At 41.1% G+C, this 17,957-nt stretch overlaps 1 protein-coding gene across 2 annotated transcripts in view; it reads left to right on the top strand.

Moving 5' to 3' along the window:
* Positions 1–17,957, top strand: part of TMEFF1 (transmembrane protein with EGF like and two follistatin like domains 1) — a 125,197-nt gene that overhangs the window by 62,022 nt on the left and 45,218 nt on the right. For both annotated transcript variants that reach the window (XM_087758665.1, XM_087758674.1), the window contains 2 exons: positions 9,711–9,820; positions 14,241–14,370. In XM_087758665.1, coding sequence (XP_087614791.1) covers positions 9,711–9,820; positions 14,241–14,370 — 240 coding nt within the window. The remainder of the gene's footprint in view (positions 1–9,710; positions 9,821–14,240; positions 14,371–17,957) is intronic.

Genomic DNA, 17,957 nt, shown 5'->3' with positions numbered 1-17,957 from the left:
GTGAAAGCACTGTTCACATCAGGGCCCGTTTCTCTTCTGCTGCAGAAGTAATTGAAGAGAGGAGCAGACAACAGAAGGAGCTGGGCTTTTAGCTCTATAGCTAGGTAGATCCATTAGCCATCCATCCCCTACCTGTAAATAAATACTATAATTCTGGAGGCTTGACAAGGCATGATGCCTCTCTTCCAGCTCTTAATCTGGCAAGCTGGTCTCTAGACTAAAGCAAGTTTTGCGCCAGAAATGGGATCAGAATTTGGCCAGTGTCATTTTGCAATTTAGAATCAACTTGAATTATGTGTGTCACCTACAGATCAAAGAAGAAATCCCCTGTAATGTTTATGGAAGCTAATTAGTTACTTCAGTGTTGGTTTTTACCATTGTTTTACTTTGCTTTGGCCTTCAGATTCTTCAGGAGTATAAATGAGAGCTCTGTTGTTTTGGAGTATTTGAACAGCTTGTCATTCCTCTGCAGGCTTGGGGAAATAACCGTCAGATTTACTTTATGAACAGGACTAAAGAGTTCACCTTGGTTTGTAACTGGCATAGAAAGATTTCTTCAGGATGAAGATTCAGTAGCCAAAGCTATAGCTTCCTGGGGAGCAGTATGCTTGCCTGCTTGGTTCTTATATGGGCAATGAAAGCAGGTGAAACTCCCCAATTTCAGGGACAGGGGAGAGGAGAGCTATAACATACCCTTAGCAAGTCACTTAGAAATGTTTTGGACATTTGACCATCTACTCTGCAGACTGAAAGACAGAGCAAGTAGGAATTAAGGGAACAAGGACAAATAAAGTTTTCCCACTGACTGTAATTGCACATGCTGCGCCACTGCCAGGCATTAATCGTATAATTTATGCAAATGAAAAATTTCATAGGAGTCCCACTATGAAAAGGGCTGGCGAAGTGTAAGAGCACGATTTTTGAAGTTATCCTACCAGAATGCATCCGTTTGTATAGGCATTAGCATTCGGCAGCACAAGTTATACAGTATCCTAAAAAGTCCATGTGTTTAGAAGTGTTTACATGATCCAAGCCTAAATTTCCAAGTCTCAATATGCAACGACTATAACAGTGCCATGAGTGCAAAACAATCAACGACCACTTGTTTGCATGTGTCTGTGAAAAGAAACACATCGCGTGTGTTTGTGATTTTGTCACGTGAGCCTTGTCCTGACATACGTTCCCTCAACTCCTCCAGTTAACATGACTTTGGAGCCCTCTTCTCCAAGCAGCCACTGATTTTTCATGGACTTGTAGGAAGCTCATTGTCCCAGGCCTCTGCCACTGTCAGATTTGGCTGGAATTGTCCAGTGAGTGCAAAAGTTATGGGAAGAAACCAACAGAGACACATTTGGAGAGTCAATGCTCTTGCGCAGCCTTAGTTTCCTTAGAAACTAAAGATTGATAATACGTGATGTAATCAATCTTGCTGTAAATATGCTAGCTGAACATGTTCTTTTCTAATATTTTACTTTAATTTTATGTAAAAATATGCAATGACATATTAACTTCTTTATAACAGCCTTGCATAATCACATTCAATAATTTTTGGTAGTAGGACAGATTCTGCGTCATAAGCAAGTTTTGAAGGCAGTGTCTGGGACAGCTGCTAGCAGAAAAGCACGCCAGACCTGTGTCCTGAAGGCCAGATTGCTGTAGCGCCTAACCTTGATCCAAAAGTGTTATGAGAGTGAAAATCATTTCAGGTTCGCACTGCGTCTTTCTCTGTCTTCAACCGATTGCACAGCTAGTCGATTTGTACCAATTGCTGAAATATTCACCTACAGATTATACATAATTTCTGAAATATTGTCAAAGCTTTTAATATAACAAAAAAGTGCCTCAACTTTCTCTACGAATACTTTTTTTTTTTTCCTTGCATGATGGAAACAGAAATGCACCATGGGCTGAATCCAATATTTTGACAGAACTGTCATCCAAACACTCATCACTGTGACACTTCCCTTACTTTTTTCACAACGAATAGAGTTAGTCTGAAGCACACTGGTAATGTGAATAATTGCAGTGTGGGAGACTCTCAGGTTCAAAGCCAATCTTGTTACCTTGCTGTGTGAGTGCTAGTTGTTAAAATTTGCTGTGGTTTCCTGTTGTGTAGAAGAATACTAATTACCTTAGCAGCACGTATGCATTTTGTTTTTCTCTGTTTTAAAAGGAGATTATAGTGACTAGAAATGTAAAAGTATAATCATCCTAGGTAAATTGGACGGCACTTAAGCAATCAAATGTTAATGCAGTCTTGTAAAAGTAGTTTTAGGGAAATATTTCAAGGTTTATTCACTCGGATAGCATTCTCAAGAGCCAAAGTACAGCTTTTTTTTCTGCACAATTGAGTCTTAAATATTGCATCAAGACACAGCAAAACAGGTTTTACTAGTCCTATAATACTGCTTAAGATTGTTTGGAAAACAGCAGATTTGCCATCAGCCACCCAAGGCATCCGTTAATTGACCAATTAAAAAAAAAAAGTCTGGGAGTATCTTAATTCCATTAGACTACAGTTGTCTATGTTTTTTTAGGGCAAATTGATTTTAACAATTTTGTTCATTTTTTTCATATAACCTCTAGGATGTTCCAATGAATTGTTTTCTTCTGTTGCAAGTGTGAAAGAAAATTATATCATATCACAGAAAAGGCATTTAAATGAGTTTAAAACTGTTTCAGTTATTTAAAACTTACATTTGTTTTAGATTGTCCTATGTTATATATTTTAATTTTCCTCTTTTTGTTCTCTGACTGCTTTTTTAAACAGCTCTTTCCCTTGTTCTTATCTTTCTATTATCCACACTCTCCACCTTCTTAATTTCTTATAAATTGTTTCTTGCTAAAATGTCACCTCAAATCAGTGACAACAACCATATTGAAAGGGGATGTGCAGTGTCTGAATGATATCTTCCTTATCCCTGAATCATTTTCCAGTAGAATTTGTCTTATTTTCTGTTTTCTTTTCTGAAAAATATACTTTTTCCTATGAACAAGATAGTATGATCCATGCTGTCTTGCTTTGACTTGTCTGACATGAGCAAGTATTATTCATTTGGACAACTAATTGCTAACTTTGTCTGAGGGTTTTGTCTGCTCTCTTATTCCTCCCCCATAACCTCAGACAATTTCTGAGAAGAAATTCCGAGAAGATTCAACAGACATAAACTATACAACGCAAATTATCATGATTTTCATAATCCACAACTGCTGAAACAGATGGGGACAGCAAAAAGATAGAAAACCTAATGTAGAGACTGTTTATTAGTTACCAAATAAATGGTATTTTCAGGTTTTGTCAATGATACATACTTGTTTTGGAAGGTCATAGTTCTGAAGGCATCATGTTTTAGTAATACTTTGTACTCTAACTGATGAAGTGAGAAACAACACTCACTCCGTTGGTTGCAGCGCTAAAGCCAGGGGTCCTTCTCGACCAAGGGACAGGTAGCAGTGGCTACTCACCCACTGTCTGCTAGGATGAACTATGTTTCAGTGAAACACTTCATGAACATGAGATGAAGAAAAAGCAGGGGTAAATACTAGGTGTTTTCTTCAAATGGAATCAGTGGCAGGTGTCAAAGAAATTGATGCAAAGCCTGGGGGCTTCCTTTCCCCCAGAACTGTTTGTGTACAGGTACACATCTGAGCAGTGTGTGCTGGCTTGTTTTAAAATAAACCATCTTCACCACACAGGCACAAAGCAAGTGGAACAACACTTCACCTTCAGTATTTGGCATACGTTAGGTGAGTTTGGCTCCTAGTTTGCTTTTCGCTCCAGAAACAGAGCACAGAAGTTGTGGTAAGAGATGTCAGGTTAGCGCTGGTGAACGTGGCACACTGAAGCTGGTAGAAGATAAAAATATCCTATTGTGTCCACCACATGAACAACCTTTGCTTCCCATCTCCTGCAAAGAACTGATATGTGTGTGTGTGTCCCCAAGTCCATGTCTTTGTTTCACATTTCTACTGTACAAACTAGAAGTCCAACATATGGTTTCACTATCTTAAAAGAAGCCACGAAGACTCCAGGAAAAAGGCTATTCTGAGCTAATCTCACTGTTGGGGTAGCGCAATGCCAGTAAGGGGAATGCTCCTTCTCTGCCGGTGCTTGGTCATTGCTTCTTCAGTGGCTCTGCAAATGGACCCCCTTCTTCAGAGATTTTTTCCCCTTAAACTTCTTATTTCAACTTGCAAAGCAGAAGCATGCTGTTTCTTGAATGTTGCTCCGATGTTCTGAAGGGGGCAGAGAAAATATAGTGGAGGAGCTGTAAAGAAAGATTGGTTAAGGAGGGAAACTGGTGTAGTAGCTGTAGTAGGAACCAGTGGGGAGTTGATGACCTGCAATAAAATAAATAGAAACATGTTCTGTTGTACATGGCTGTAACTTGCATTTATTCGTGAGATTTGTACCCAGTGGCTGAAATGGGGAATAACTTACGCTGCCTCACTTCAAACACATATACCAGCACTTTGCCAGTGTCAGAACAAGTACATCACATGCGGGGACTCCTAAAATTATGCCTCCTGTCCACATCCCGTGTGTAAAAGCTCTGTAAGCATTTGCCTGACTTACTGCAGCAGTGGCAGTACTGGGTGCACTTTGAAAGAGCAGTGGCATGGGGCCAAGCTTGTAGATTAAGACACCTAAATGTAAATGATTATGTGTCGATGTGTACATGTGAACTAAGTGTCTGAGCCAACGTCAAAGCCACTGTGGGCGATGGTAATCTAAAGTGATTTAAGCTAGTACCGGCTGGGATGCTCCTATGTCTGCATGGGACTGGTAGGATCTATGGGAGAGCTGTGCTGTTTTGTTCTGAGCTGGCAGCTGGAGGCGAGCAGAGGTATTGCAGGGGTATCCAAAATGTCTTTTTTGCAGCAATTTTGTTTACCTGTGATGTCACCCAAACTCACCTTCATGGTTCGAGTGGACAGGCTGTGCTTGGGAACAACTAGGGCATGGGGCTGCCGCTGAGTTTCATCTTTGTTGTGGGGCAAAGGATGTGACTGGAAGGTGAAGTTTGTTTCATTCAAGAGTTAGATTTAAGACACAGGTTATTACTGTACTTGTCACGTGAGCAGCTCAGCTTTATAATCCTTAAGGAAAAGGTTTTCTTTTTTGTTTTTTTCCCCATTAAGTTCTCCAAACATTCCTAAATAATTTGCTAAAACCAGAACGATCACCAGCCAGAGAAGCCAATCTGCAGTCGTAAGACTGATTCTCAAAATCGAGTAAGATATAGGTTTTCTGCTCATCAGATTTTGACTCTCTTCTATGGTCCTGAGAGCTCATCCAGTCATAATGCCACTATCTCCAGTATACTTTGTGGGCTCTAACATACCCTCACACAACATAATTTCTCCTCTGAGCCCTTTCCTAAGGCAGTGTTGACACACCTCATCTGTTCTTACAATTTTGGGGGCTCTTTTAACCTGTAGAGTAGCAGACCCTTTATGAACTTTACCGCGTCTCTGTGTGTGTCTGTATGTGACCTCCACGAGAGGTTGTACAGCCTAATTTAAAGCTTGGCTTCACAAAGAACTAACTTTTTGGAGGACAGAAAAGCAGCAAGTGAGGTGCCCCCCCCCCCACTGCTTTGCTTTTTCCCTCTAGTGAGAATGGTGCAAGCCGTTTCCCATCTTGTACCAAACCCATAGGTCAAGAGGAGAAGGGAGGGAGGGGTCCTGGCACCTCCCCAGTTGGGGTCTTACCCATAGGAAACAGAAAACAGGCAGGCAGAGAGGTTTTTTCCCAGGCACAGCTGAAATATTCAGGATGGCCAAAGCTGGCAGCACTGCTACTAAACCCACCCACTCACTTCCACATGGGAAAAGTATTTTTTTTGTTCCTTATATCCATTCATCATTACTATGCACTATTGGCAATTCCAGGAGAAACATGAGTTTTGAAAAAACAAATTGCTTATGAAGTTACCAGATTTGCCCGTCTTAGATTTTATTTTATTCTCGAGGTATCCAGACGGAAGCAACATGTTTGATGTACTTAAACCTACAAATTTGATTTCATCTTCAGGTTCAGCATTTTGACGTGTGTAATTTAGCTTGTAATGAGAGGTTCACGCCTCAGAGCAATGCATTTTGAGGTCACAGGCAAAAAGCCAATCTCCAGCTACTTGTATTGAGCTGTACTTCAAATTCTCTGAAAGGAGTCAAAATGGAGACGGCTTTCCTCATTTTTACTGATGCATCAGATTTTCACAAGGTGAATTCATTTCAAGAGAGAAAAAAAAAAAAAAAAGACCTTGATGTGGGTCTTTGCAGCCAAATTCCTGCAAGCTGCTCTGTGCCGGTCAGCCCTCACACCACCAGGAAGTATACTGGCTGCACAGATACTAGCAAATCATTTTTAATACCTCATTTCAGGTCTTTGGAGATTAATTTTATCATAAATTTGGAAGCCTGATTTAATTGCGCTAATTATATTTTCTCCTGGGAGTTGATGGATTACTACTTACCATCTTCTTGCTGTACGTAATGAATCACACTGAGGCTTTCTCTTATTTATACCTGCTGAAAGTCTAGGAAATTAGTTGCGATAGGCATTAAGGAAACATGTAAGAAATTACCCTAAACCATTTGCTATGTGTTCTTACTCCTTTCATCGGTCTGTTCTCACATATGATGATAATGATTCTGTTCTTCTGGAAATAATTGCAGAAACTCCATTTTAATTCTCTCTCTGTGGGGAATCCACTGAAGAGAGAGCATATTTCAGACATGCAAGACATCCACTGTTCCTCATCACATCACTCTATTAACATCCATTCTCGTCTATTCATTTTTGAACTGAACGCTGTAGATGTGGGAGTCATTATGGCCACCGCAGTCCTCCGTACTTGTGAGTCCAGCAGATGCAATCGTGCGCATGTCGGAGGCTTGATTTCGCAGCTGCTGTGATTCGCCACTGAATGGACATTAAGTGACATCCTGTCATAGAATAAAGTTAATCTGTCACGCTCAAGTGCCAGTCACCAGGGTATCTTGTCTTTTGTATGGTTTTGGAAAATCGCGTTGGCTCCTGGTCTGTGAATGACCTTCCCTGCTCAGCATTCATCTCATGTGGAAAAGCTTATAATCAGTATTTATCATTTGTGCGGAAGGAAAAACAGTCCACTCCTAAAATTAAGTAACCATTAAAACGGTGTGCTTTCTGCCATTTTAATTCCTCCTGTGGATTATTTTTTTAAAAAAAGGAAGTCTCGGTTTCTTGGGGTGAAAGGGGCTCACAAGGGCTGATTCCCTACCCCCATCTCCACGTCTCCTGTTATAGTTTTGTTCTGAAATCTTTCCCTTTCTCACTGGCTTTTGCAGCCAGAGCAATAGCTAAGTTAGGAACAAGTACATCTCTGATTCAGCCTTGATGCTGAGCTGCTAGCTGGGGACCGGTTCTGACTCCCTCTGGGTCCCTCCCCTCCCATTCAGAAAAGAGGAGGTCCCTTGCCCCCACTGTGGCGAAGAGGCTCCTCGTGTGCCCTCGTCACGCTGTGGGACACAGAGGTCGGGGGAAAGTCTGTGCTGCACTGCTTGGGCAGCTGGACATCGTGTAGACCCTAAGGATTTCAAGCACGAGTTGCAGCTGCCAAGGAGTGTCTTCTGCTGATGGGGGCATCGGGTAGGATGCCGTGAAGCATTGAGTCAGTTGAGAGTTGAGAGTTGAGAAGGAGGACCCACACCTCTTTAGTTTCCTGAGCTGATGAAAACAGGATTTTGAAAGCTGCTCACGCTGTCATTTGTCTGTCTGGTTACTCCCTTTTATAAATCACATTTTCTCGAATGCAGTATCACTTAAAGGTGGATCCTTCTTTCAGATATGACAATCATTTCCCCTTAATTAATCTTGATAGTTTGTTCACCTTTGCGGAACAGGTCTTCATGAGCAGAAAGAAAGGCACGTTTCCTTCAGGAGCGAGTTATGAACACACTAAATTGAAGAGCCGCGATGTTCTGTCACATTAACTTGGTCCCTACAACGCAGCAGTCGCTCTTGATAAATGGCGACATTAAGAATAACATTAGAGAACACGTGCGTGGTGTTGTGATGGCAACCAGGGTACCTCACTACCCAGTGTTACATGCATTGCCCTCCTCATTAATGCCTTTGGGAATGATGGACATAGGGAAAAAAATCAGTATTTTTTCTCACAGTTGACAAAATACGTGGATTATAACTGGACCTTCTGTTGAGCTATAATCCTGTAAACTTAGTGCTATGAAAAATTACGTAATTATGCTATATTAAATATAGAAGTATATGACACATAGCATAATTCATTACACAAATTATTATATAATTATATATTTATTTATATAAACTATGTGTGTGGGTATACAATGCTAGGTAAACCCACAGGAGCAGTTTTCCAGGGTGTCTGTCACCGTCATACCGAAGTGCTGACACTGCTGTGAGCAGGAGGGTGACTGCCTGTTTAAGGCTGCAAGTGGCAGCGAGCATTATTTTCTTCTGCTTTTGCCCTACCTTTCCCCAATTCTGAATGGCTGGTATTCAGGGCTTTCTTAAGCCAGTTATCTGGATAGGGCTTGCTTATTAAAAGTCACAGACGTTATTTTAAATCTCACCGCTGTCAATGCATCTCTTTAGTAGGTCGTATTACTGTAGAGTCCTGGAGGTTTCTGACATGAGCCAAAGCACAGACAGCTTCGAATGATCTCCTTTGATATCAGTGCAGCCTTAAACAGTGGCAGGGTTTTTTCCAGAGCCCTTGGTGTTATTTTCACCTTTTCATTGCAATCGATAGTAACAGCACCGTTCCCACGCAGCCAGGTGAGGTCATGGTTAGGCTAACACTGACTACTTCTATTATCCCACCCGTGCCTTCTTTTGCTCTCTCTCCTATATATAGTTCAAATCAAATACTTATTTCAAAAGAATATATTTATTCTCCTTTAAAACTGCCCTTGGATGCGATGCCCAAAAAAGCTTGAAGCCATTTAAGCAACTTTTGTGTTGGAGCTATTGCCTATGCAGTTGATGTGTACAGCCCCTTGGTTTCTCCCTTGATGGCTGTACCTCTGCTGCAGGCTTACTGAGGCAGGAGCTGCGTTTGTGCTCCATATTTCTATGCAGCAGCTAAGACCGAGGGCTCTGGTTCATTACTCTGGTCCCTACAGTGCAAGCAAATTATAATAGTTTAAACACACTTTGGTTTATTTTTAGTCTGAAGGATAACAATGTGGGCAAGGCGGAGACTGGAAAACCAGGCAGAGAAATTCTGGTGTTTTAGCTTTTCTTCTTGTTCAGCACCTTTGTGGCGAGTAAGGCAAAAAGAGGTAGCGGGTGAGAAACATGGGCTATGGCTCATGTAAAGGTCCTGCCTGACTCCTGCTAGGTGTAATTTCTTCAGAGGAAGGTTTTGTACTGGGGGCATCCCCGGCAGTGGGGACATGGAAGGCGATTTGGGCGGTGTAAACATGTGCCTGCTCTGTATCTGTTTGCGTGGTGAAGCGGCGTTTAGCCACAGCCTCTGTGCCGACCCGGCAAAGGTGCCTCTGGAGAGCAAGACGGAGCTGACGCAGGGCAGCCCAGGGAACAGCTCTGGCTTTTTCCTTTAATTTCCGTATGGGGATAAGGCAGCGGGGGGGGCTCAGTGGGTTTGAGGACAAGACAGTCCCCAAAATTGCTCATCTTACAATTTCTTTTCTGTCTCCTTTTTCTATTTTTTTCACAGAGTTAAATGTAAGGGAATCCGACGTAAGGGGGTGTGATGAATCGTCATGTAAATACGGAGGATTGTGCAAGGAAGAGGGCGACGGCTTGAAGTGTGCGTGTCAGTTCCAGGTACGGGCTGCTCACCTTTTTGTTTGCTGTTTCTGACCAACCTTTTAGATGTATTGAAGTATTTGTAGAATCATCGCTTTAAAAATTTCGCTCATCGGCAGGCTTATATAGTCTAACCGTAGGCTCCTTTTTTAATGGCACTGATTGAGATGGCATGTGACTGAACTTCACCAGGTTGTGCTCAGGGAGCAAGTGGAGAGTGTAGCATCATGTTAGCTCTCCACACGGTTGTGGTAAGTCAGACAGCAGCACAGACCGACGTGAAGAAGGACAGAGGGCCACCACGTGCCCCATGGGGCACCCATGGCCCCCGTGACCGGCACGAGCAGAGGTGGGGAGCACTGGGTGACACCTGCTCTGCCCCCCCATGTTGCCTCATCCTGCCCCGAGACCTGAGACAGGAGGGGAGGTGACCAGGAGCAGGGCATCCAAGCGTCACACACACCAGATGAAGCTTTATAATTTAAATGCAGTGTTTATTATGGATTGCTAACGCTAATAACCAGTATTTGGAGGATTCTTCCCTGCTCTGCTGGTGGTCAAATATGGTACATTAGACCCTGGAAGATCTTAAGGCATTTTGAAAATCAGATAATAACAGGATTACCAGTGACCATAAAGTTTATGAATGAAAACAATGAATTAGTCACAGTCAGGAAAAAAAGCAGTATGGATATTTGGTTAAAAAATATCCTCTGAACTTTTAAAAAGTAGTAAATAGCAAGTTCAATTTGCTTCATTGGTTTTTGAGCCTTTAGTTTACAGTTTTTGTAACTATCATGGCAATCCTTCCTCCTCTCCCATGCCCAACTTTTTAAAGAAAAGAGAATACTGAGGTTCTTTGTTTTTATAATTTATAGCCAGGACAAATGTATCAAATATTATGAGACTCCTGGTAAAACTGGAAGAGGTGGCAGTGTTATCACCCGGCCCTGGAGTGGGCTATCTTTCAGTGTTTTAAAAATAATCGTGTGTTCTCTTTCCAATAAATAATAAATCAAGGGGAACCAGAATAGCAACAGTGTTTATGTGATCTTACACTGGTTTTGGATTCCAGTGTTTCAGAGCTGGCTTTTGATGCCAAGGGCATCCTGCAGCTTACGTCCCATAAGAACAATGGGATCTGATGCCTTTTAAAGGGAGGAAAAATTCTTAGGAGAAGAGGTTTATTCATCAGCCCTCACTCTGTCTGTAACTTTTATTTATGAAAAATAATAAGATCAAAACCCATCAATGGTTAAAAAAAATGAAAAGAAATTCAGCCCTAGGCTAAGCAAATATTTCATTTATTTACTGTAGGTGGTAAATTTTATGACTTCCTAATATCCAGGTCATGAGGACTAAAAAAGATACTTTTTCTTGAAGAATCTATTTTTAAAGCTAATATTATTTTTAAGCTAATTGTAGCTTTACTTGTACATCTTGAAAAATTTAAGTAAAGAAGTCTAAGGATGAGGAGAAGGTATTGTATTTTTCAGACATAGCAGGTTGAATTCTTCCTGTAACTCTCAGCCTTAATTATTTGTCTGCAACTAGCACCACCAAAATATCCCAGGCAACAAACACCCAGCCCGAACTATTAGGCTTTCTATGTGCAAGACTATCTGATAGCTAGGTAATTTTTTTTGCAGACACTGCAAAGCTTTGAAAAGGATAGCCTGTTCTCCCTGAAGTGTGTTTCCTATTCCCCACAGCTGGGACAGAGCACGTGGATAAATGGACCCCGGTCCGATCCAGCAAAGCATGTCTTAGCTCTTAAAACTGCAGTTTTTAGAAAAACACACTCTAGTGAGAGAGTTGCCTCATTAAAATGGTCTTGGGTCTGGGTGCTGGTCAGATGAGGGTTTTCCTGCTGGAGGGGGAGTGCTGCTGGGTGTGAGGCTACAGCCCTGGCTGCCTGACAGCGGGGCGTTTTGGGGAACAGAGGGGCACGGCTATTCACAGCCGCCCCTGAACTAAGGCCAAGGCTGGCACAAACCATCCCTCAAATGCAGGAAAATGTATAGAGAGTTCTGTTACAGGCATCGCCACTCTTTCCTCCTCATTATTTGCCACCATCCCCAGCCTGGCAGCATTTCTTAACTCTTTGGTCTTCTTTAAATAGTAATGAGTCGTAGTTTTTCCTCCTAGGATCCCCTTTGGAGATGACTGGCTGCCAAGTTTCAGCGTTGTCACTGGAACAGCTATAACGTCATGGCAGCAAGAGCTCTGCAGGCTGTGACCTCTCTGAACACCTCGTAGGCTTTCTCTGTCTTGCCAAGTCACCTAATATAAAGCGAGATACCGAAGTTTGATTTCCCAGAATCAAATTTACGAATTAGACCGTAGGAGAGGTGCTGAAGGATTCACTTGGGCTCTGCTTGCAGTGACCTTAATGATATCCTGACTTTCTGCAGGCCTAGTCAGGAAAAAGGATAACTCCCTTCTTATTACATCGGAGGATAACACACATTCACCAAACTTTTGGAAAGGTCTTTTGCTGTAATTTGGTTGATGCCTTACAAAACCTAAACTAAAAACTGATCAACACCTAGTGAGTGTGTTATGGACCAGCAGGGGGAGGAGAGGTGGGAGAGAGCTGGTGCAGGGCTCTTTTTCGATCTCAATAAGAAAGGTGTGACAACAAATGGTTTCATAAGATAACTGCTTTAATAAGACAGAATAAGAAAAGGAATATAAATAGCGAGTAAACCTTACATCCCTCCATATGCTGGGCACCCCGCAATCACGCAGCATTGGATAGAGCCCGGATGGATTTTCCCACAGGACGCTGTGCAGAGCAGATCCCGTCCATGGAGAGATGCTCTGCTTTTTGATCATTCGAGCTATTAGAGGATTTCCTCACAAGAAAACAACTCTACTCCAAAGGATGTTTGCATGATAACTTTTGGCTGCACTGTACCAAATTGCTAAAGGCTTCCCAAACTGTAAAAAAGGAGTCACTTTGCCTCTCATTTTCTATCTTCAGGACAGAAACCTGCAACTTTAAAACATCACACAGCAACTTTAAGATTGAACAGAGAATTATCTGTTGGAACGTATTGTTCCTCCCAAGAATCGCCTGTTTAATTATTCCCTAGAAGTGACTGTTCAGTGCAAGATATGACAGGACTGACAGTCGTGGTTGAATGTCTGAGAGCTACTCACTATAGGAAAGTATTACAAAAGTGTTAGAAATAATTTTCGGAGGTCATCTATGGCAGGATGACAAAGGAGGAAGGATAATTCCCTTCAAAATTATGTTTTGAAAATCAGGTATTTTGAGGTTTGTGTATGCCAAAGCACAAAGAAACTGTTGTGGCAGAGACTGTCATTTCGAATTTGGAGAAGAAACTCTTGTCCTTTTGGGGCAGTTTAGCTTAACTAATGCTGCTGTTTCTGTGTGAACTCTCACTGGTTGAACTGTACCAGTTTAATCAAACACTTTATAGGGTTAAGAAATTTGGTGGCTAGTCTGTGTCTTTCTTCATTGCTTTTAGTTGTTTGGGTTTTTTTGCCTTAGGGTTTTAAAGGTGCAAAAGGTGTTTGGAATTACAGTTAACCACTGCAGCCCCAAACAGGGGAACGTCTCCTTCTCCACACAGTGAAGTGGGGTTTGGATCTCCAGTTCAGCAGGGAGTGGTGCCGCCCTCACAGGTGTTAGGAGGATTGGCTGTCTCAGTGTGTTTCCCAGCATTTTAATACACATTATACATACAAGGGGTATATAATCTATCTTGCTTAGAATGTAAGAAAATAGCAAAATACAGGCTGCCTCTGACAAAGCCATTACAAATGATAAATTTTCCTTTCTTCCTTTCTTTTTATTAAATGCACCAATGCTACTGACTTTAAGCTCAGAATTTTTCAGTATAGTAGTACAAAGCATTATTGCAGTTGTTGACCAAGTAAAACAGATTCATGATGCTCACAGATTTAATGGGAATGGGGACGGTTTTCCATCTCCCCTGAAAGATCCCTCTATGATCAAAAAATTAGCAAATCTCCCCTTAAGCACTGTTCACCTTAAATTTTCATTTGCTCACTTTCATCCCACTGTGCCTAGTCATACATTCTTGTATTATCTTGAAGAAGTTTTCTCCTTTCTCAGTGTATTTATCCTTCAAATACTTCTAGATGCTTGTTATATTCCCTCTAGCCATTACTGAGTCCCACTATAGTTATTTTGTTCTTTTAATCTTTCCTCGTGAATTCCTCTGTTTGGCCCATATGGAGCTGGACTATTATTTCAGTGATCTGAAAGGAATACATACAGTGATATTGAGAAACTAATATATTTTAAATCTTCCTTTAGTGAAGAGGGTTATAAGTTACTGCTAGTAATTCATATTTACACAACTATCTTCCTGTATATTAATATGCTTTTGAGATTAATCACATGATTTTGTATGACTGAGTTACTTTATAATTTCTTTTTCAGTGTCACACAAACTATATTCCTGTTTGTGGATCAAATGGAGACACTTACCAAAATGAATGCTTCCTCAAGAGAGCTGCTTGCAAGCATCAGAAAGAGATAACAATGGTATCAAGGGGACCTTGTTATTCTGGTATGTAAAACATCACTTTGTGTCACTAATGAATGAAGTTATATGGTTAGCTCTTTAGTTTTGCCCTTAATTCCAGAGATTGTAATTTTCATGCTTTTCATAGAATGAAATAATGTGGAAACCCCAAGTCCACTTTAGTGATGGAATATTTTTATAGAGAAGAAATCTGATATATCTTCTGATATGCTAGCAAGTTAATAAATAAACATTAAAAATAGCAATACTTTATCTGAGAAAATAGTTTGTGAATGCTTCTGTTTTCTGTATAGAGGAGCCTTGATATTCATCAAAAGGCTTACAACAAATTTGGAGCAGACTCCAAATTAGTAATTTCTTTAGGACTCATTTTTTGGATGTACAAAATTAGTGTGACATCCAGCAAGTGACACTGATCATCCTGACTGCCACTCTACCTGTTTCCAAGGCATCATCTTTGACTAATTTCACTTTGGGTCATTACATTGAAGGCATGCACGACTCTTTCAAAATCATTGTACCTCACATTTCTAATGGACTGCCCTTTTCTGTCTTTCCACACACTTGAAATACAGATTTTCCACATGCTTAAAATACATGGGACTGGTTTTCACTGTCTTGAATATTGCAACTTGCTCTTGGACGCAGAAACTTTAGTCACCAGAGGTCTTCTGAACCTCTGGACAGATTCAAAGCTGGTGAGACCAGAGATGTGGCTGGCTTTCTCAGAATTAAATTAAATGACTCAGTAGCATCGACGACTGCATTCTTTGGTACATAAGTAACACACAAAAAAGTTAAGCTGTAGGACATCCGTCATCTTTTGCTACACAATAGTTACTCGGGTTAGCCTAAGTAAGGTTACATCTGTATGGCAGCCAAAAGCACGATTACAGATTAGGGGCACATTCCTGGCTAGCTTTACGTTGCCTAGTCTAGTTATCAATGGCAATTTAGAGGTAGCAGCCTGGAACTCACTGATAGCTGCAACCTCCTACCTGGAAATTAGGGTAAATATTTGGGCAGTGTACCTAGGCCAAGTTCCTTGCTGCTGCTGCCAGTCCCAGACCTACCTTATTTAAATGCAGTGTGACTGTGTTTTACACGAGCTGCTCTAATGCCTTTGACTGCAGCGCAGACCTATACTGAGATTTGGGCTTGTTCACCAAGGTCCAAAATGATCTATGACTTTGGTCCTAGAACTGAAGAAAACCTGCAGTTTTTGCCCAGCTCAGTTGCATAATTCCAGCATACCTCAGGCAGATGACTGAATCTACCTTCTTTCTCAATCTCCCACCTGTAAATTATCTCCAGACGCTGCAGAAATAGGAAAAAAAAATACATTACCATTTTGGAGCACTCGCATATTCCTGTAACAGCATCGCAGAAGTATGAAGTTTTGAACTGAGGATGTATAAGTAAATATTTTTTCTTATTTCATGCCCAAATTATTTAAGAAACAGACTCACAACATGAAAGTTTCTTTCCCTCACTAAAACAAAATACTAGGATAATGTTTTGGGAACAACAAAAAGAAGTGATTATTTTTATATGCATTCTACCCTACTAAGAAAAAGACATTTCGAAATGAAAAATTGATTCTTCTCAGCCTCAGGTTGCTGGCAGCTAATTACTACGTTACTCAGCTAGTCTGGGATTTTTTTTAACCTCCTTCTCCTTTTCTTGAAGTCCAATATAAAACCCAGGAAACACAGCATCGTTTTTAGCACTTAGTGTAATAGATCAAGACATGTGCTGAGACACAATTGACCAGAAAGTACTGACAACACATTTCCAAAACTGAGGATGCGATTCATGCTGCTTACTGCATTTACACTGGTGCAATTTAAAGTGCTTCAGCGGGGCTCTACCAGAACGGTACCTGCGACCCCAAGTGTCTGATGTGCTCCGGCTGATGTGAAAATATTGGATGATAAAAGCCATCCTCTGGAACCTGTCCATGCCCTGGTCATTGAGAAGTCAATATATTTGTACTCTTGATCTGTAACATATATATATGGAGAATCAAATGCCCAAATTAACAAAATCCTTTACAGACCCCCATTCATCTTCACCAAGTGCTTCCGAATTTGCTATGAAAATGCTTCGTTCTCGGACATCATTGAGAGCTAAGCATAGGTTCACTGGTTTCCTATCAGAGTTTCAGTTTTTCAAAGCCAAGCTTCATCCTGGCGGGACACACCCAAGACAATAGGGCAAAATTCCCCCGTAGCGTTGTAACAACTATTTAATATTTAAAGTACGTCAGACTTCTGAATCTCATACAAGAATGAAATACTTCCCGTTTGCTAGGGATTGATACCTTCTGAAGCTGCACCACTGGAACAGACTATACTGAGTGATTTAGTCAGACCTATTTCTTGGCAGGTAACATTTTGATTAAATTGTTACAGTCATGGGTGATTTAACAGCATAATTTCCTTTGTCCGAGTGCTGTCAGAGTTGCAAGATCCTAAAATAAGCAACGTTAAAAAAAAAAAGAGTCATTCATAGGTGCTTTAGGAATGAACAAAATACAAGTTTTGATATTAAAAATGGTGTTTTAGAGAAAGGTAAGAGAATGTACGGCTGAAGTTTTCAGGACTGCACATACAGGTCTTAACATTGTCAAAGCCCATTTTTCAATGAAGGGACGTTGTGTTTTTTGCAAAATACTGGGTTTACAGAGGTGTTTCTATGCCTAATTACCCCTGGCACAAGCTGTGGATGACAAGGGTCTGGGGGTTTCCGCCAATGCATGTAGCCTCACGTTGCAAAATACAGAGAAACTAGCAAAATGAGTGAAAAGCAGCTTTAGTGTTCTTTTTGCCTAACACCTTAATATACCTTTGAGAAATGATGGCTCAAAACAAGCTATATACAATTCTGGCCTACACCTAACGTGGCCTTTTGCATTCATGAAGAAACAATCCTCCGGTCTGTGACTGGATGGACATGAACAGGGCTGCAAAGCCAAGTCCTTGCTGGCAGTACTTCCCATCTTCCACAGCTTCTCCTCCTTGCTCTGTGGGATTATGTTATGAGCAAGATCAGAACACTGTCCCAGCCTTTTTGTTTTGTTTGTTTTGTTTTTTATTTCTCACCCGTATCAGTTCCTGGTTTGCAGTTCAGCCCACAACCAAATGCAGAAACAGGACCATCCAGCAATACCTCACCAGGACTCCTGCCAAGCTTACAGCATCAGCAGTCTTGCTGCTGACCTGAAACCTTGATCGGTTCATAAAGGGTGACATATTACACTGAAATTCATTCATGTTATGCCATCCTGTACCGGAGGTTATCGTGAACTGGCTTGCTGAACAGATTTAAGAAACCAGAAAGAGAGGGCAGTCAGGGTGCTCTGAACATTGAGGAGTGGTGTCACCAAGTCCCTTGATTTCTTCTGCATCCTTTTGTTGGTGAATTTTTCGTCTTTTTTTTTCAGTTTAAATAAAATAAATTAATTTAGTAAATAAGAAATAGACCTTTACAATTCATTTCTAAGAATATGTGTTCCTGTTGGCCCGCACACAGAGCCAGGATTTTGACTGCTGTCAGATTTATATTATGTGCACATGAAAATGTAACCACACAATGATGTAGTACTTGAT

The sequence above is a fragment of the Nipponia nippon genome, unplaced genomic scaffold (assembly GCF_047370975.1).
Source record: "Nipponia nippon isolate SJK-2023a ecotype South Korea unplaced genomic scaffold, ASM4737097v1 scaffold_1, whole genome shotgun sequence".
Classification (NCBI taxonomy): domain Eukaryota; kingdom Metazoa; phylum Chordata; class Aves; order Pelecaniformes; family Threskiornithidae; genus Nipponia; species Nipponia nippon.
The sequence above is the reverse complement of the archived record's forward strand: the minus strand, read 5'-3'. Positions and strand labels throughout refer to the sequence as shown.